Below are 20893 nucleotides of genomic sequence, written 5' to 3'. Positions count from 1 at the left end.
AGTAGGGGCAGCCACACAGAGCATGCTCACCCCTGTTCCAGAATAGCACTGATTGTGAACATACTCAGACTGGGTCTGCTTTGCACAAGCCAACAGGAGCTAAGGGAGGTGGTGTTCAGTCAGCTTCCTGGGGGTTTCTGGGCTGGCCACACCCACCCAGAAGAGGTAGCTGCTGGGGGTAGAGCGGGCATGGTAAATGGGCTAGAAGGAGAGAGGTCTGGAGGTCCCCCTGCTCCTCTCACACAATTCCCTGCAACTCTCAGGCTTGGGCACCTACCAGGTCACAGAGGTAGAGGGGGTAGGGGCACCGACACAATGGGCAGTGCTGGAGCCTGTCACACTGATGCCACTTTTCAACTTTTCTGTGCTGCACCTGCACTCAAAATTTGAGCATGCTTGGGTGAGCTCATCCCAGACCTCATTTTCAGCCTGCCCATGTGCCCCCTTCAAGCCGTCGAGAACATCCATCATTCTGGAGGTGCAAAGTGCATGCAGCCACTGGTGCCGCTGCAGAGAAGCACGGAGCTGCTGGCACCACTCCTTTAGTAACCTGGCCCTTAAATAAAAGGAAAATGTGTTATAAGATTAATGAATTCAAACAGACTCAGCTGATTGGATGTAAACCCACACACAGTAAATGGCTGAATGATTTTAGCTCTTCGTACTTGTGTTACAACCTGCAGCCTGCTCGGTTACTCTTCATTAATCAAACAGCTGTTGTTACCCCCTGTGCTTGTAAAGCTAACTCTGGCTGCTTTACCATGAGAACCATCCAAATATGTTATAGTTAGTACAGCCAATGACAGACTGAAACCATCAAACGGACAGCTCAAAGCTCCTCCCTGGTATTAACATATGGTCATTTACATAACTTGGCTCTTTTTGCATATTCACACACAGTTGATGGTCCCTCACTGAGCTGCTGAGCACATAAATGGTTCCATTTCCATGACATGCTTCACTGACAAACATTTCCAACCACACAGAAGCAAGATGATCTCAAAGACTCCACTTATCTGGCTGCTGCTTTTCTGGATTCAGGGTAAGAAACAGAAAGTGTTCAAAGGAATGAGACAAACCATCTAAAATGGCAGTGGTTTGCTTATTTAAAAACTAGTTCCTGGGATATTTTCTAGTTCACTTCTACTGTTCATTTTACAAATGTTTCAGTGTAAAGTTTTTTTAATGTCATTGTCCCCTTTACCCAACCCTGCCAATTTTTATTTTCTCTCTCTAGGTTCCAATGGACAGACTGTGATGACTCAGACTCCAGAATCTCTCTCTGTGTCTGTGGGAGAGACCGTCACTATCAAATGCAAAGCCAGTGCAAGCATTAGCAACGACATTGCTTGGTACCAACAGAAACCTGGACAGGCTCCCAAGCTTCTTATCTATTACACCAGCAACCGTCCCACGGGCATCCCAGACCGGTTCAGTGGCAGTGGGTCGGGCACTGACTACACATTCACAATCAGCAGGGTTGAAGCTGATGATGCTGGGGATTATTACTGCCAGCAGTATAATAGCTGGCCTCTCACAGTGATACAGCCCAATACAAAAACCTCCCTATCAGTGCATAGTGCTGAGCATTTCTCACAGCTGCATGTGAACAGTCAGCTTCACAGATTTCATAACAAACAAGAAACAGGAAGTTAATGAAATCACTGTCTGCTACAACAGCCCTGCAAATGCCTCCCACTGTCACTTCTACTGTCATAGAATCATAAAATATCAGGGTTGGAAGAGACCTCAGGAGGTCATCTAGTCCAATCCCTTGCTCAAAGCAGAACCAACACCAACTAAATCATCCCTGCCAGGGCTTTGTCAATCCAGGTCTTAAAAACCTCTCAGGATGGAGATTCCACCACCTCTCTAGGTAACCCATTCCAGTGCTTCACCACCCTCCTAGTGAAATAGTGTTTCCTAATATCCAACCTAGACCTCCCCCACTGCAACTTGAGACCCTTGCTCCATGTTCAGTCATCTGCCACCACTGAGAACAGCTGAGCTCCATCATTTTTGGAATCCCCCTTCAGGTAGTTGAAAACTTCTATCAAATCCCCCCCTCACTCGTCTCTTCTTCAGACTAAATTACCCCAGTTCCCTCAGCCTCTCCTTGTAAGACATGTGCCCCAGCCCCCTAATTATTTTCATTGCCCTCCGCTGGATTCTCTCCAATTTGTCCACATCCTTTCTGTAGAGGGGGGACCAAAACTAGATGCTCAAAGTGTGTCCTCACCAGCAGGGGCGGCTCTAGAAAATCCGCTGCCCCAAGCAGGGCGGCGCGCTGCGCCGCTAGCGCCGCCCTTCCCCGGTCCCGCGGCCGGGGCAGAAGTGCCTGCAGATGGTCCCGTGGTCCCGCGGCTCCGGTGGAGCAGCCGCAGGCATGCCTGCAGGAGCTCCGTCCAAGCCGCGGGACCTCGAGCGGAGCCGCGGGAAGAGGGGACCCTCCGCAGTCATGTCTGCGGCACGTCCGCTCCTCCCGGGGCTCCGGTGGACCTCCCGCAGGCATGACTGCGGGAGGTCCGCCGGAGCCAAATGCCGCCCTGCCGGCAAAATGCCGCCCCACGCACCTGCTTGGCGCGCTGGGGTCTAGAGCCGGCCCTGCTCACCAGTGCCGAATAGAGAGAAATAATCACTTCCCTCAATCTACTGGCAATGCTCCTACTAATACAGTCCAATATGACACTGGCCTTCCTGGCAACAAGGGCACACCACTGACTCATATCCAGCTTCTCGTCCGCTGTAATCCCCAGGTCCTTTTCTGCAGAACTGCTGCTTAGTCAGTCGGTCCCCAGCCTGTAGTGGTGCATGTGATTCTTTCTTCCTAAGTGGAGGACTCCGCACTTGTCCTTGTTGAACCTCATCAGATTTCTTTTGGCCTTCAATCCTCCAATTTGTCTAGGTCACTCTGGACCCTATCCCTACCCTCCAGCATATCTACCTCTCCCCCTCATTTTAGTATCATCTGTGAATTTGCTCAGGGTGCAATTAATCCCATAATCCAGATCGTTAATAAAGATGTTGAACAAAACCGGCCCCAGGACTGACCCCTGGGCCACTCTGGCTGCCAACCAGTCATCGAGCCATTGATCACTACCCGTTGAGCCCAATGATCTAGCCAGCTTTCTATCCACCTTATAGTCCATTCATCCAATCCGTACTTTTTTAACTTGCTGGCAAGAATCCTGTGGGAGACCGTATCAAAAGCTTTGCTAAAATCAATACATATCATGCCCACCACTTTCCCCATATCCACAGAGCCAGTTATCTCATCATAGAAGGTTAGTGAGGCATGACTTGCCCTTGGTGAATCCATGTTGACTGTTCCTGATCACCTTCTTCTCCTCCAAGTGCTCCACACAGAGAGCTCAGGGAAATCCTCATTCTAAATGACTCTGTTAAGTAAAGTTTGGTGAGACAGGCCGAGCGGTTCCTTTTAAAAGACAAACTGCAAGAGGGAGGAATGAGAAAAGCAAAGCTTGTGCTGCACCTAATGCAAAGGGGCCTTGATCCATGGCTGGGGCCACGAGGCATTACAGCAATACAAATAACAATGGTAATAATCAATAAATATGGGCCAGTTTTTTCCAAAGAGATTGTCTCCTATTTAGGCACAAAATACATGTCCCAGAGAGCTCATCAAATTGGTTGTTGCGATCTGTTGAAAATCTGGCCCTACGTGGCTCAATAGAAGAAGCTGGGTGGCCCATATTTAGAGGCCTAAATGAAAGCTAAATTCTTTTGAAAATCTGCTTCTTAGAGCCCGATCCTAGGCCCAATGAAGTTAACAGGAGTGTCCCCTTTGAGTTCTATGGGCACCGGATTGGACCCTCTACAGGTTTATCTGCAAGCCTCAGTCTTCCAGGGTCTTGGGTTCACTCAGCAGCAAGCGGCTGGTTTGTCGCTGGAGAGGCAGGTAAGAGAGGAACAGCTGGGAAAGGGTGTGAATAAAACAGCCCACAAGAAGAAGCTGGTGTCACAGGGATAGACCAAAAAGAAGTGGCGCCTTCTCGTAAATTCCCATTATTCTCCAACGCTGGGCAAACGCAAGGTCAGGCCAGGAGGAAGAGGTGAAAGACAGTGACCACACTGGCCATGCCACAGCTATCCCAGGGACCACCAGGTGCCTCCTCCTACCCATCCACCTCAGACAGCTGCTTGAAAAGTTACTGAGAAGTAGTCAAATATCAGGATCTGGCAGCTGAATTGCAGCACAGCCCTAGTTCAGACAGAAGCAGTCACAGACATATCGTCAATGAGGAAGCCACAACAGTAACACGGCCAGGTACCAATAGAATTCAGGGCAAGCTCCAAAGCTCTTTCTTTATGTTGCTTCCTCCGGTCCTTCCAGGGTTCCCGCCTGGTTCAGTGTCAACAAACCAGATAGGCAGCAATTGTGTGATTCCCTGGGAATGAGGAATACAAACAGCAGAAGGGCAGAACCAATGGCGACTTTAAAGGCTGGAGTAGCTAACCAGACAAAATGGTCACCAGTGAAATGCCAATATTTGCTAACAGATCCCACTCCCCAGTGTCTGCAGTACCACAATTGCCTCCTATTCCCAGGAACAAGGAATGCCGGTCATAACTACAGAATGGGGGACTGTATCCTGGAGAGCAGTGACTCTGAAATTGAATTTAATAATCTGGAAACAACTAAAAAGGAAGTGTAAGAGGGGCAAGATTGAGGCCAGAATGTTCTGAACTGGACCTTTGTAAGGGTGACTGTTTGTCTTTGTGAATAAAGAGAACATTGAGTCTAAAAGAAGCTATCATCTGCCAGGAGTTTCTCCCTAAAGAAACCAAATGTGCAGAGCCTAATCCCAGAGCTCTCACACAGACAGACAATCTAAATCTTATTTGCAAACGTCACACACTGAAAACTGAGACAATCGCAAAATGAAAACAGACTAGCTGGAATCTACAAGAGTTCAAGTGTAAAAATATTTGATGGCAAGTTAGGACCATGTCCTACCCCCAGTGAAATTAATGGTAAATTTCACAGGAGCAATGGGAGCAGGATCTGGCCTTCCTTGCCCAAGAGGGTGCATGTAGCTAGGATGCAGATTTCTGTGCACTGCATCTTGAAATGTCAGAACTTCACCTGCCTGTCTGCTGGGACACTGGGCTGAGCAGCATTTCAGGAACAAGAGATACTCTCTGCCTTCTCTTCACTGAGATTTTATATCAGTTCCTTCTTTGCTTGTTCCCTAAATCCATATGGACAGAGGGCCCGATTCTCCAGTGCCGGCCTCTCATGTTGTCCTGTGCACAGTCAAAATGGTACCACTTTGAGTAGGAAGCATTTTATACTCCCTTTGCACTGGTGCAAGACACTAGACAGAGGCACAAGGCACTGGAGAATCAGCCCACTTGACACAGGTGTAAATGAGGAGAATGTGCAGGGAATCCAAACCTATGGCTGTCAACTTTTGGAAGGAGAAAACAGAGAAAACAAAAAACCTCCTGTATGGCAGAAAGGAAAATACAATGCCAGGGTGTGCTCTTTAAATATATAGAATCATAGAAGATTAGGGTTGGAAGAGACCTCAGGAGGTCATCTACTCCAACCCTTTTCTCAAAACAAGATGAACCCCAACTAATCTGTGCCTAATCTTGTAACTAATTTGTTTCTATCTATCAAAGTGAGCTATTTCATACAATCATAGCTGATTAACATCTACTACAGTAAGAGAGCAAAGATTTTATGTTTGTAACTAACAATTGGCTCTACCAATATAAGTCACATCAACTAGTACCTTAGTAACCCCTTGAAATCAATAGGAGTTTAGGAACCTAAATACCTATAAAAATTGTCCCATAACCCCAAAGTAATCTTACAGTGGGCTAACGTGGAGTAAGGTGCTAGAGATCATGAGTAACAGTGAAAAATTTGGGCCTGTCACAGATGGTCTCTTGTATTTCAGACGTATTCTTAACTCACTTTAAATATGGGATTCTTCATATTTAGTACACTATTATAACAAACCAATGAAGCTGAATTCTCTTCACAGCCACCAGATGGTGTTACCAACATATAAAATACTACAAGTCTGTCAAATATACTCTCCACAAATGGAAACCTCTGCCATTCTCTCCATGGGAAGATGTTTATATTTAATCACCCCAAACATTCTGAGTCAGACAAATCCCTTCTCACCTCTGAGCCTGTGACAAGGGCTGTGTCTAGGTATTTTGCATAGCTCTGTTGAACTGATATTTCCCCACTCTTCGGAGCAGATGTACATGTTTTGTTTTACTCGTTAGGTTTCATTTATCAGCATCAGTCAATTGAAGGTGATCTCACAGGCTCAGTTCATCTAGTCATTAGTGCTCTGAATCCAGGGGAAGAGTCATAACAATGGGGCTCTGGCTTAAGGAAGTAAAGACAGATCCTGCTCTAGGAATGTCACAGGACATAGTTTGCTCTGTGTCAAACCAGCTACATTCCTTGGTTATTTATTTTCATTTTCCATCTATCCATGGTCATTTATAATACATTAACAAAGCAAAAGGGGTAACAATTTAACTGTGTAAGTAAACAATGTACATAATGATTCTGGACAAAAACAATGTTAGCTGATGTATAGCCGTGTTCATATTTTATTTTATGTTCAGATTCCAGTGTGGAAATTATGAGGACTCAGGCTCCAAAATCCTTGTTAATGTCTCCTGGAGACAGAGTCACCATCAACTGCAAAGCCAGTTCCAGTGTTAACAACTACATAGCCGCCAGGCACCAGCAGAAATCCAAAGAAGCTCCTAAGCTTCTTGTTTATGATCCCTTCACCTGTCCATCTGGGATCCCAGACCCATTCAGCAGAAAGGGGAATGAAAACCCAGACTACAGTTTCACAATCAGCAGGGTTCAAGGTGAAGATGCTGGAGTTTATTTCTGTCGAAACACCTATAGCTTGCCTCTCCCAGTGACACAGACCCACGGAAAAACCTCTCTACTCCCTGCTTGTGTTTATTTTCCCCCCACTCTTGTGTAATAGATGCTTCCTGTAGATAGGATCACTGTGATGATGGTATTAAAATCAAGAGCCAGTGATAACCTTACAGGCACTGCAGCTGCCTAAAATGCCGTTTATTTATGTATTTGGTTGGTGCATGGAGCTGTGCACCCACTGGAGGTAGAAATCCAAACCAGCCTGAGCTTTTCCACTCACTTTCCAGGCCAATAAATCTCAGCTCAAACTTAATGTGGCTAAACAGAATCCTTCATTTTCCCTGCAAGCACTCCCTCTTCCTTCCTTTCTCCCCCACTATGGACACCACCACCATCTTGCCTGTCACTCAGGCCCATAACTTGGCCATCATTGTCAACCTGCCCATCTCTCTACTCCTCACAAGTAGGCTAGGTCTAAATCTGGCAGATTCTTTCTGCATAACATCTCTAAGATAAGGCCTTTTGTATCCATCCACACAGCCAAAACTCTCATCCAGGTTCTCATCATCAACCTGACCTATAACAAAGATTTAAAAAACTGGGTATGTTGAATCTTGAGTTAAGAAGACTGATAGTGGAGGGACCTGATCACAGGCTTCAAATATATTAAGGGCTGTTATAGAGAGAACAGGCATCAATTGTTCCAGGGCCGCCCAGAGGGGGGGGCAAAGGGGGCAATTTGCCCCGGGCCCCGGGCTCCGCAGGGGCCCCCAAGAGAACAGCGGCCCCTCTCCTGGAGCCTCAGCGCATCAAGCGCCGAGTCTCCGCCGGGGCCCCTGAGCCCCGACCCGCTCAGAGCCCCGTGGTGAGGGGGCGGGGCTGGGAGCTCCTGGCTGAGCTCAGCTCCCTCCGCTCGGCCTGGAGCTCCCAGCCCCGCCCCCTCCCCACGCGGCTCTGAGCGGGACGGAGCTCAGGCCCCGCCGGCCACATGCTGCGGCTGTGAGGAGGGAGCCGGGGGTAAGAGGCTGGGGCCGGGGCGGGGGGGAAGCGGGACCCGCCGCCGAAGTGCAGCCCGGTCTTCGGCGGCGGGGGGCCCTTCCATTCCGGCACCCGCCGCCGAAGTGCCCCGAAGACCCGCGGCGGGAACCCCCCCCGCCGCCGAATAACCGCCGAAGACCAGGCTGCACTTCGGCGGCGGGTCCCACTCCGGCGGTAATTCGGCGGCGGGGGGCTCCCGCCGCGGGTCTTCGGGGCACTTCGGGCCGGGTCCCGGAACAGAAGGGCCCCCCGCCGCCGAAGACCCCGGGCCCCCGGAATCCTCTGGGCGGCCCTGAATTGTTCTCCAACTCCAATGGACATAGGATGAGAAGTAACTGACTTAACTGCAGCAGGGGAGATTTAGGTTAGGTATTAGGCAGAACATTGAATCTATGAAGATAGTTAAGTACTGGTATACGTCACCAAGGGAGGTTGGAGAATCCCCATCACTGGAGGGTTTTAAGAACAGGTTAAACAGACATCTGTGAGGGATGCTCTAGGTACGCTTGGTCTGGCCTCAGCACATGGGGAATGTGTGGGAGGCTGGACTAGATGACCTATCGTGGGCCCTTCCAGCCTTACATGTCTGTGATTCTATCTCATGTCTCAATTACTGCAGCATCTTTTTTACTGGCTTGATAACTGCAATTTAGTCCCATTCATATCCCTTTGGAATGCTGCTGCAAAGATCACTTCCCTAGCCTGTCACTTTGACTGCATCACCCCTCTTTTTGTGTCCCTCCCTTAGCTCCCCCTTCTCTCTCTCATCAAACCAAGGCTGCTTGTCTTCACTCTCCAGACCCTTCATGGCCTTGCTCCACACTATCTATAGTGTCTCAGTCACTACTGGGCCACCAGTTCCCATTTCCCACCAGCCGAGGCTGCCACCCTCCATCACCCACTTGTTTAATTTGCAAAAAAGCATCTTCAAGTTTTCTCCCACGCTGCCCCTCAGACGTGGGAGAAGCTCCCAGAAAACATCTGCAAAACTACTGCATTGTTCTCCTTCAAATCCCTCCTGAAATGTCTCCTTTGTCATGAGGCCTGCAGAGAATGCAACAACAGTCAGGCTGCTGATGTGCTGAGACCATTGCCTGTCATGCTGACCAGTATTGTCTCATCAAGTCCACGCAAACCCCCATCTGCCTGAAGCCACCTGTTCTCCTTTGTATTATACTGAGATTGTCAACTCCTTGGGGCAGCTACCATTTGTCTGTTCTATGTTTGTACAGCACCTAGCACAATGGGGTCCAAGGCCATGACTGGGGTCCTAGGTGCGATGGTAGCACAAATAAATAAGAATATAATGAATAAGAATAACTGCGAAGCAGAGAAATGAACTTCGCCCCCGAGCTTGTCTAAATTCACTATCCAGACAGTGGAGTGGGATAACAGGAATCACCCCTGAATGCTGCATTGCCAGCCCCAGCCATTCACAAATCACAAGTCAAGGCCCAACATATCACAGGATTTTTATAAACAAAAAATGTTGGCTTCTTTTTACTTGCCTTCAGGATTTCCCCTTTTCAAACTTAGCTCCACAACCAAGTGGGCCAGAAACTCCCTTCTTTAAAAAAGCAGAGATTGACACCTGTTTATTTGACCCCAGGAGCTGGAACTTAAAGAAAAACACCAAGCATCATGACACTTACCCACTTTATGGTCCATTACAAAAGGCCAATATCACCATTAACCTCCTCATGGTGAACGGTAGGACCAAGCACACCTTCTGCACTAATGCAGCACCCTTAACTGAGGATCTCAAAGCATTTTACAAAAGTTAATCAGTGATATCTTAGCACAGCCCAGGATTATGCTCTACCCATTTTACAGACAGGGAAGATGAGGCACAGAGACATTTCGTGACCTTTTCCATGCTGCAGACCTTGTTCACATAGATCATCACATTGGTTTCAATAGCAGCTGAGGGTGCTCAGGACTTCACAAGATCAACCCCGCAATGACAAGCCAAAAGTCACACATGAAGTATGTAGCAAAGGCAGAAGCAGAGTCCAACACTTCTATGCCAGACCCACCAAAGCATCCTTTCCCCTATAAGAGTGAGTGACCATCACACAGTGTGATGATGCACAGAAACCAGCTCTATGTCTACTCAGAGCAGGGAGGCCGGGATCCCGCACACATGGGCTGCTTTGCATGCGAACTCCCCAGTGACGCTGCCCTGATGCTCTGAGGGGCTATAAAAGATTTTGTTCCACTCTCCGCGGTTAATTGAGCAGCACCTGCCAGCTCAGACGTATCAAGATGTTCTCCCAGGCTCAGCTTCTCTGGTTACTGGCGCTGTGGATTCCGAGTAAGAATGAGAACAGACAATGGTCAACTGATACTTTAAAAATTCAAAACATTGTAGCTAGATTGGCTATTAAATAAGTAATTCATCACAGTTATGGCTTGAAAATAATGATTGTGAACATCTTATATTATATGATGCATTTGATACCATTGTGTAAAGATGTAAATGTCAATCACTTATTATTATTTATTGTTGCTCACTATCAATGATCTTTTCTCTGTGTTTATTTATTTTTCATATTTAATGCAGGTGCCTATGGGCAGGTCACAATGACTCAGTCTCCAGAATCCCTCTCAGTGTCTCCAGGAGAAAAAGCCACCATCAGATGTACAGCCAGTTCTAGCCTTAGGAGCTACTATGTATCCTGGTACCAACAGAAACCTGGACAAGCTCCTAAGCGGCTTATCTATGATGACACTGACCGTGCCTCCGGGGTCCCAGCCCGGTTCAGTGGCAGTCGGTCTGGCACCGTTTACACTCTCGCAATCACCAGCGTTGAAGCCGATGATGCAGCAGATTACTACTGTCTGCAGACTGATAGGTCACCTCTCACAGTGATACAGACCAATACAAAAACCTCCCTGCTCTGCCGCAGTGTGAGTGCTGCTTCCTGTGAAGATCATGACAGTGTTAGTGCAGCTGCTACACCCTGAATTAGGGTGCAGCGTCATATGTTAGTGTCCGGGATCCTCAATGCAATGGCCTTCTCCTTGCCTCCCCTTTGCTCCCAACCACCAACACACAATTAACCAAACATTTTCCTTGCGAAACCCAGGTCCCTCCATTCTGATGGGGATACAGAAAGCACCCAATGGCCTGAAACAAAACCACCTCCGCATCTCCAGTTCAGACTGTGCCAAAGGGGTCAGGGTGCTGTTTGGATAGGCGTTATGAACTCACAGATGCAAAATCTCAGCCACTTGGGTCACATTAATTTATGGCCATGAGGTTCCCAGCATAACACAGGACATCAGAGACCAGTTACACTCCCAGTGTTCTATGGCCAAGCAGGGCCAATTCTGCCAGGTACCGAGAGGATCCTGTGAGGCAGGGAGTGACTGCAGCTCCCTTTGCAGACAAAGAGAGTTGAGAGCTCTCAGCACCTCTCAAGACCTGCCTGGCACCTTGTGGGAAGAGGCCCTAAGAAAGAAAGGGAAGGCTGGGAGGTGGGGGAAGGGGAACTGGAATGTGAACAGTGCATGGAATGTACTCTAGGGTGAATGGCTGGGTACAGGGTTCTATGATACATGGGGAAAGTGGAAGACATGAGAGACAAGCAGAAAGAGAGAGATGGATGGGGATGCATGAGAGAAAATAGGAAAGAAGGTGAATTCTGACTATAGAAAATAGGGAATGCATAAATACAGCATTATCTCAATGACAGGGTCCACAAGGGTTCCACTTGAGTTTCTTTAGTGATTCTTGTATCCCGATTTCCATCTCCTCACACACACTCACTGTGGGGGAAATCCTGGCCCTGCTGAAGTCAGAGTCAAAATCCAATTGACTTCAAGGGGGCCAGGACCCAACCTCTGTTCACTTCTGTAGTCAGCTTCTATTTTGTGTGCATATAAATTTGGCTTCTTTGAAACAGTGAGCACATGGAGGAAAGCTGGGTGGTAGATTGGAAAGTCAGAGCTAGGAGAAAACTTCTGCAAGAAAAGAAAATAGCAAACACCTGACAAGAGAAGTCACTGTCCATCCTTCCTACTGTGCTTAGTCATTTCCTTTTGTGACAATAAGTTGTTCTTGCATGTTGTTAGATGTGCGTATCCTCACATCAAAAGAGGGCTATAAGGAAACTAATTCATGGAACTGAATATCCCCCTCTGGCCAGCAGGTGGCATCACACAAATGTGTCACACCTGCAGAAGAAACTGGAACACGTAAAATTCCAAACACACAAAGCCGTGTAGCGTTACTGTTAGATGTGCTTGGCACTTCACTGAACAAATGCAGACAGAAGCCCTGCTCTGAAGAGCTGCCACTCCTTATCCCTAATTCTGTTAACACTTCTATTCAACACTAATTTACCAGTAGTGCCAGCCACAAACATTCAGAAGTGATGAAGGGAGCTTAAAAACCACAAGATTAAAAAAATACCATTTGATTTCTTTCATTTGTCTTCTGATCTGGGGCATTCTGCAGGTGCTCAAGTCAAGCTTTGCTCTACATCCAAGAGGGCTAGAAATTGAACTCTTATTTTTTGTTTTGTTTTTCTTTTTTAAGCTGGGCCTCTCATGTTGGTGGCACCAGGCATGACCCAGTGTTGACAGAGGGGTGGAAAATGACAGTGCCAATGAAGGCTCCCTGTATTAGGCCTCTGCTTGTCCGAACCGCGTCCATGTTTAGACTTTAATTAACTCCACAGGCTAGATGGAAAGAATGGAATGTGTGGCAACTAGTTATCAGTACCAGGAGGCAATTATACAGCCTGCTTGCACCTGGCTAAAGGGAGTGAAACAGAATGACCGGTCAAGAAAAGTTACTAACGAGATAATATGTTTTTTGCCAAGTATGATCTAACCTGTTTAGAGTAATTGCTGCTTCATAATGTATTTGCTGTATGGGAACTGAAAAGGAGGGAGAAGAGGGGGGGGGAGGGGGGAGCTGGGCATTGGGGGTAATAGACATGCTTTGCTAAGATCATGTATAAAGACAGAGAGCTGTTTGTCCGGGGTGTGCTTGATCTGAGGTGTGTTCCTCCAAGCATCCTGCGCTTTGAGATCTCAAATAAACTTTTTTTGCTTCTCCACCCTGGTGTGTCTAATTGGAGCGAGGCACCCCGGGCAACGAATCACTGTTGCTGTAGCCTCAGGCCTTTGTGCCGGCAACACTCACATAATCAGTTGCCTCCAGGACTTGTGGAGGCTGTAAGTAAATCATGACATGTCATGAGCCTCAGGATTAAATTGCTAGAGTTGGCAACGTTGTGTTATACATATGTGACATCCCACTGAGTCCATCATAGACCCTATGCCTGGAATTCAATGGATCTACCCGTGTACACGTGCTTACATGATCAGGGTTTGAAACACAAGAAAAACAAGAGGCATAGTAAGTGGAGTGGGATAACAGGAAACATCCCTGAATGCTGCATTGCCAGCCCAGCCATTCACAAATCACAAGTCAGGGCCCAACACATCCACAAGATTTTTATAAATACTAAATTCTTGCTTCTTTTTATTGTCTTCATGATTTCCCCTTTTCAGAATTAGCTACCCAAACAAGTGGGCCGGAAACTTTCTTTAAAAAATAAAAAGCCGAGTTTCTCACCCAATCACTTGAACCCAGGAGTTAGAACTTAAAAAAATCACCCCAAAACCTAAGTATCATGAGGCTTGCCCACCTTACTGCCTTGTATAAAAGGCCGATATCACCTATGGTGGATGGGGAGAGGTTAGGCCCATGAACACCCTCTGCACTAATCCAGCACCTTTGACCATGCGATCTCCAAGGACTTTACAAACACAAATCAGTGATATCCCAGCACTCATCAGCGGCACGTCCTGTAGGCATGACCTTCCCCATATTCCAGACAGGGAAGATGAGGTGCAGAGAGATGTAAGGATGTAGATGTAAGGACCTATTCTGCTGAAATTAATGGGAGTTTTGCCTTTGACATCAGTGGGAGCAGGACTGGGTGTATAGGGTCAGATCCTGCTGTCCTTGTTCATTTAGTTCATCCCATGGATTTCAGTGGGAGTTGAGAGAACCCAGAACGTCACAAGATCCTGCCCACAATGATAAGCCCCAGGTCACAAATTGCCAGAGGCAGACCCAGAACCGAGGTTCCCTGTGCCTTACCCACAAAAGCATCCTTCCCTCCTGGAGGGCTAGTGACCATCACACACTGTGATGATGCACAGAAACCAGCTCTATATCTAGTCAGAGCAGGGGGGCCAGGATCCCGCACACAGGGGCTGCTTTGCATGTGAACTCCCCAGTGACGCTGCCCTGGTGCTCTGAGGGGCTATAAAAGATTTTGTTCCACTCTCCGCGGTTCATTGAGCAGCACCTGCCAGCTCAGACATATCAAGATGTTCTCCCAGGCTCAGCTCCTCTGGTTACTGGCGCTGTGGATTGCAGGTAAGAATCAGAACCGGCCGGCACTGGCTTAACAGTACAATGATCCATTTAAATTTTAAAAATTCAAAACACTGTAGCTAGATTGGCTATTAAATATGTAATTCATCACAAATATGGATTGAATACAATTGTGAACATCTTGTATTATGCGATTCATTTCATACCATTTTTGAAAGTTGCAAATATCACTTATTATTTGTTCCTCACTATCAATGCCTTTTCTCTGTATTTATTTACATTTCATATTTAATCCAGGCTCCTATGGGCAGGTCACAATGACTCAGTCTCCAGAATCCCTCTCAGTGTCTCCAGGAGAAAAAGTCACCATCAGATGTACAGCCAGTTCTAGCATCAGTAGCAGCTATGTATCCTGGTACCAACAGAAACCTGGACAAGCTCCTAAACTTCTTATCTATCGAGCCTCCTCCCTTGCCTCCGGGGTCCCAGCCCGGTTCAGTGGCAGTGGGTCTGGCACCGTTTACACTCTCTCAATCAGCAGCGTTGAAGCCAATGATGCAGCAGATTACTATTGTTTTCAGCGTTACAGCTCACCTCCCACAGTGATACAGACTAATACAAAAACCTCCCTGGTCTGGGTGTTTGCAAATGCAGATTTCTGTGAAGACAATCACACTGTCAGTGTAACTGATGCCCGCACCTGCAGTTCAGACTGTGCCAACAGGATCAGGGTCTGTTTGTCTGGGTGTGACCAGCTCAGCAATAATAATAGATATAAAACCCCAGCCATGCAGGTGATATTTATTTATGCCCATGCGGTTTCCACCACAAAAAATGACACCAGAGACAGGTTATGTTCCCAATAGTCTCTGGTCAAGAAGGGCCAATCCTGCAAAGGGCTGAGGGACTCGTCTGAGGCACCGAGTAACTTCAGTGCCCAATGAAATCAAAGAGAGCTGAGGGCTGGCTGCACCTCCCAGGAACTGCCTGGGAGCTTGAGGAGTGGGGGGTGGGTGAGAGAGAGAGATGGCTCTGTATGGAAGGCTGTGTGGATAGAAAGGAGGCTGGAATGTGAGCAGTGTGCACAGGATGGATAATAGGGTACCTGGGCATAGGGCTCTGTGACAGTGGAACAGAGAAGACAGAAGAAGAGACAGAAGGAAAAGGGAAGGACGAGAGAAACTAGAGGAATGAGATTTCTGAGCAGAAAAATGTTGCATTATGAAAAGTGACAGGATCAACAGGGTTTAAGTCTATTTTAGTTTCACTGGTGACTGGTGTATCCCCATTTCCATCTCTTCACACACACTCATATTCTCACTTGGCAACAGGGATAGAAGTTAAAGAAATCATGGTACTGAATATCCCCCCGTATTGCCAGCAGATGGCATCACACAAACTTGGCAATCCTCCAGCAGAGACTGGACCATCTGTAATGCTCGACACAGAAAGCCGTGTAGCGTTACTGTTGGATGTGCTTGACACTTCACTGAACAAACACAGACAGGAGCCCTGCTCTGAAGAGCTGACAGTTCCCGATCCTGCTAACACTTTTAATGTCACTAATTTATGAGTATTGCCAACCACAAACATTCAGAAATGATGAGATTAAAAAAAATATAATTTCAGTGACTTCATTTGTCTTCTGTTTTGGAGCATTCTGGGCACACTTGGAGTTTAGGAAACTAAATACCAATTAAAGTCTGTCTCGTAACCCCAAAGTATTCTTACAGTGGGCTAATGTGGAGTAAAGGTGCTAGAGATCATGAGTAATAGTGACAGATTTGTGCCTTTCACAGATGGTCTCTTGTATTTCAGACATATTTTTAACTCACTTTATATATGGGACTCTTCATATTTACAACACTATTGTAACAAACCAATGAAACTGAATTCTCTGCACAGCCACCAGATGGTGTTACCAACATATAAATTACTGCAGCTCCATCTAAAATACTCTCCACAAATGGAAACCTCAGACAAATCCCTTCTCACCTCTGAGCCTGTGACAAGGGCTGTGTCTATGTATTTTGCATAGTTCTATTTAACTGATATTGCCCCGCTCTTCAGAGCAGCTGTACATGTTTTGTTTTACTCTTTAGGTTTCATTTCTCAGCAGCTGTCAGTTCAGAATCCAGTGGGGAAATTGTGAGGACTCAGGCTCCAGAATCCTTGTTAGTGACTCTTGTTAGAGTCATCAAAGCCAGTTCCAGTGTTAGCAGCTTCATAGCTGCCAGGCACCAACAGAAATCCAGAGAAGCTCCTAAGCTTCTTGTTTATGGTCCCTTCGCCCGTCCCGCTGGGATACCAGACCCGTTCAGTGGAACAGGGAATGAAAACCTGGACTACAGTTTAAGAATCAGCAGGGTTCAAGGTGAAGATGCTGGAGTTTATTTCTGTCGAGACACCTATAGCTTGCCTCTCCCAGTGACACAGACCCACGGGAAAACCTCTCTGCTCCCTGCTTGTGTTTATTTTCCCCACTCTAGTGTAACATTCTTCCTGTAGACAGGATCACTGTAATGATGGTATTAAAATCAAGAGGCAGTAATAACATTACAGGCACTGCAGCTGCCTAAAATGCCTTTTATTTATCTATTGGTTGGTGCGTGGAGCTGTGCACCCACTGGGGGTAGAAATCCAAACCAGCCTGAGCTTTTCCACTCACTTTCCAGGCCAATAAATCTCAGCTCAAAATCAATGTGGCTAAACAGAATCCTTGATTTTCCCTGCAAGCACTCCCTGTTCCCTCCTTTCTCCACCACTATGGACAACACCACCATCTAGCCTGTCACTCAGGCCCATAACTTGGCCATCATTGTCAACCTGGCCATCTCTCTACTCCTCACAAGTAGACTAGGTCTAAATCTGGCAGATTCTTTCTGCATTACATCTCTAAGATAAGGCCTTTTGTATCCATCCACACAGTTGAAACTCTCATTCAGGTTCTTGTCATCAACCTGACCTATAACAAAGATTTAACAAACTGGGTATGTTGAATCTTGAGTTAAGAAGACTGATGGTGGAGGAACCTGATCATAGGCTTCAAATATATTAAGGGCTGTTATAAAGAGAACAGGCATCAATTGTTCTCCAGCTCCAATGGACGTAGGATGAGAAGTAACTGACTTAATCTGCAGCAGGGGAGATTTAGGTTAGGTATTAGGCAGAACATTGAAACTCTGAAGATAGTTAAGTAGTGGTATACGTCACCAAAGGAGGTTGTAAAAACCTCCAATGATGGGGATTCTAAGAACAGCTTAAAGAAACATCTGTCAGGGATGGTCTAGGAACGCTTGGTCTCACCTCAGCACGGGGAATGTGTGGGACGTTGGACTAGATGACCTATCGCAGTCCCTTCCAGCCCTACATTTCTGTGATTCTATCTCGTGTCTCAATTACTGCAGCATCTTTTTCACTGGCTTGATAACTGCAATTTAGTCCCATTCGTATCCCTTTGAAATGCTGCTGCAAAGATCACTTCCCTAGCCTGTCACTCTGATCACATCACCCTGTTTTTGTGTCCCTCCCTTATCTCCCCCTTCTCTCTCTCGTCAAACCAAGGCTACTTGTCTTCACTCTCCAGACCCTTCGTGGCCTGGCTCCACACTACCTACGATCTCTCAGTCACTACTGGGACATCAGTTCCCATCTCCCATCAGCCCAGGCTGCCACCCTCCATCACCCACTTGTTTAATTTGCAAACAAGCATCTTCAAATTTTCTCCCATGCTGCCCCTCATACTTGGGAGAAGCTCCCAGAAAACATCTGCAAAACTACTGCATTGTTCTCCTTCAAATCCCTCCTGAAATGTCTCCTTTGTCATGAGGCCTGCAGAGAATGCAACAACAGTCAGGCTGCTGATGTGCTGAGACCACTAACTGTCATGCTGACCAGTATTGACTCATCAATTCCATGTAAACCCCCATCTGCCTGAAGACACCTCTTGTCCTTTGTATTATACTGAAATTGTCAACTCCTTGGGGCAGTGACCATCTTTCTGTTCTATGTTTGTACAGCACCTAGCACAGTGGGGTCGCAGGCCATGACTGGAGTCCTAGATGCGATGGTAATACAAATAAATAAGAGGAATATAATGAATAAGAATAACTGCGAAGCACAGAAATGAACTTCGCTGCCAAGTTGTCTAGGTTCACTATCCTCCAGGACTCAGGCACAGTCAGTGGAGTGAGATAAGAGGAATCACCCCTGAATGCTGTATTGCCAGCCCCAGCCATTCACAAATCACAAGTCAAGGCCCAAAACATCACAAGTTTTTTTATAAACAAAAAATGTTGGCTTCTTTTTACTTGCCTTCAGGATTTCCCCTTTTCAAACTTTGCTCCACAACCAAGTGGGCCAGAAACTCCCTGTTCTTAAAAAGCGGAGATTGTTACCTACTTATTTGACCCCAGGAGCTGGGACTTTAAGAAAAACATCAAGCGTCATGACACTTACCCACCTTATGGTCCATTATAAAAGGCCGATATCACAATTAACCTTCCCATGGTGAAAGGTAGGACCAAGCACACCCTCTACACCAACGCAGTCTCATTTACCTGAGGATCTCAAAGCATTTTACAAAAGCTAACCAGTGATATCTCAGCCCAGCCCAGGGTCACGCCCTACCCATTTTACACACAGGGAAGATGAGGAACAGAGAGAATTAGTGACCTTTTCCACTGGAGCAGGAATATGTGTATAGGATTAGATGCTGCAGCCCTTGTTCACGTAGATCATCACATTGGTTTCAATGGCAGCTGAGAGTGCTCAGTACTTCACAAGATCGACCCCATAATGACAAGCCAAAAGTCACACACAAAGGGTGTAGCAAGGGCAGGAGCAGAGCCCAACACTTCTATGCCAGACCCACCAGAGCATCTTTCTCCCTGGAAGATGAGTGACCATCACACACTATGATGATGCACAGAAACCGGCTCTATGTCTAGTCTATGCAGAGAGGCCGGGACTCTGCACACATGGGCTGCTTTGCATGTGAACTCCCCAGTGACGCTGCTCTGTTGCTCTGGGGGCTATAAAAGATTTTGTTCCACTCTCCACAGCTTATTGAGCAGCCCCTGTCAGCTCAGACGTACCAAGATGTTCTCCCAGACTCAGCTGCTCTGGCTACTGGTGTGGATTCCGGGTAAGGATGAGAACCGGAGAGCACTGGCTTAAAAACACTGTAGTTAGATTGGCTACTAAATAAGTAATTCATCACAGTTATGGCTTGAATATAATGATTTTGAACATCTTGTATTATACGATGAATTTCATACTATTGTCTAATGATGCAAGTGTCAGTCACTTATAATTAGTTCTTGTTGCTCACTGTCAATGACTTTTTCTCTGTATTTATTTATCTTTCATATTTAATGCAGGCTCCTATGGGCAGGTCACTATGACTCAGTCTCCAGAATCCCTCTCAGTGTTTCCGGGAGAAAAAGTCACCATCAGATGTAGAGCCAGTTCTAGCCTTAGCAGCTACGTTGTATCTTGGTACCAACAGAAACCCAGACAAGCTCCTAAACTTCTTATCTATCAAGACTCTGACCGTCCCTATGGGGTCCCAGCCCGTTTCAGTGGCAGTCGGTCAGGCACCATTTACACTCTCTCAATCAGCAGTGTTGAAGCCAATGAAGCAGCCGATTACTATTGTCTGCAGACTCAGCACTCACCTCTCACAGTGATACAGACCAATACAAAAACCTGCCCGCTCTGGGTGTCTGAATGCAGATTTCTGTGAAGACAATCACAGTGTCAGTGTACCTGCTGCCCCCTCTCCATCTGCAGTTCAGACTGTGCCAACAGGATCAGGGTGCTGTTTGTCTGGGTGTGACCAGCTCAGCAATAGTAATAAACCTCAGCCACGTGGAAAACGTTTATTTATGCTCAGGCAGTTTCCACCATGACACCAGAGACAGGTTGCATTCCCAATATTCTCTGGTCAATAAGGGCCAATCTTGCAAAGGGCTGAGGAGCTCCTGTGAGGCACCAAGTGACTTCAGTGCCCAATGGAATCAAAGAGAGCTGAGGGCTGTCCGCACCTCTCAGGAACTGCCTGGGAGAAGGGGAGTGAGGGGGAATGAGGGAGAGAGAGACACACAGGTCTGTATAGAAGGCTGTGTGGGTAGAAAGGGGATTGGAATGTGAGCAGTGTGCATGGGACGGATAATAGGGTGCTTGGGCTGGACATAGGGCTCTGTGACAGTGGAACAGAGAAAACACAAGGAGAAGAGAGACGGAAAAGGGAAGGACGAGAGAAACTAGGGGAAGAAGGAGCTTTCTGAGTAGAAAAAAGAAACAAATGTTGCATTATGAAAAGTGACAGGATCTACAGGGTTTACGTCTATTAGTTTCACTGGTGACTGGTGTATCCCCATTTCCACCTCTTCTCACACACTCGTATTCTCACTTGGCAACAGGGATAGAAGTTAAAGAAATCATAGTACTGAATATCCCCCCATATTGCTAGCAGATGGCATCACACAAACCATCTGAAATGCCCAACACAGAAAGCCATGTAGCGTTACCGTTGGATGTGCTTGGCACTTCACTGAACAAACGCAGACAGGAACCCTGCTGTGAAGAGCTGATAG

The 20893-nt window shown here is 46.9% G+C and overlaps 2 gene segments (V, D, J or C); both read left to right on the top strand.

Moving 5' to 3' along the window:
- Positions 1 to 977: 977 nt before the first annotated feature.
- LOC123371800 lies at positions 978 to 1656 on the top strand. The segment is given in 2 exon segments: positions 978 to 1042; positions 1238 to 1656. Coding segments are annotated over 2 exon segments (468 nt in total).
- An 8526-nt stretch (positions 1657 to 10182) lies between these two features.
- Positions 10183 to 10900, top strand: LOC123371799. The segment is given in 2 exon segments: positions 10183 to 10247; positions 10497 to 10900. Coding segments are annotated over 2 exon segments (453 nt in total).
- The last annotated feature ends 9993 nt before the right edge of the window (positions 10901 to 20893 follow it).

This window comes from Mauremys mutica, chromosome 5, assembly GCF_020497125.1.
Source record: "Mauremys mutica isolate MM-2020 ecotype Southern chromosome 5, ASM2049712v1, whole genome shotgun sequence".
In the NCBI taxonomy this organism is placed as follows: domain Eukaryota; kingdom Metazoa; phylum Chordata; order Testudines; family Geoemydidae; genus Mauremys; species Mauremys mutica.
Note: the sequence above shows the minus strand (reverse complement) of the source record. Positions and strands in the feature narration are given on the sequence as shown.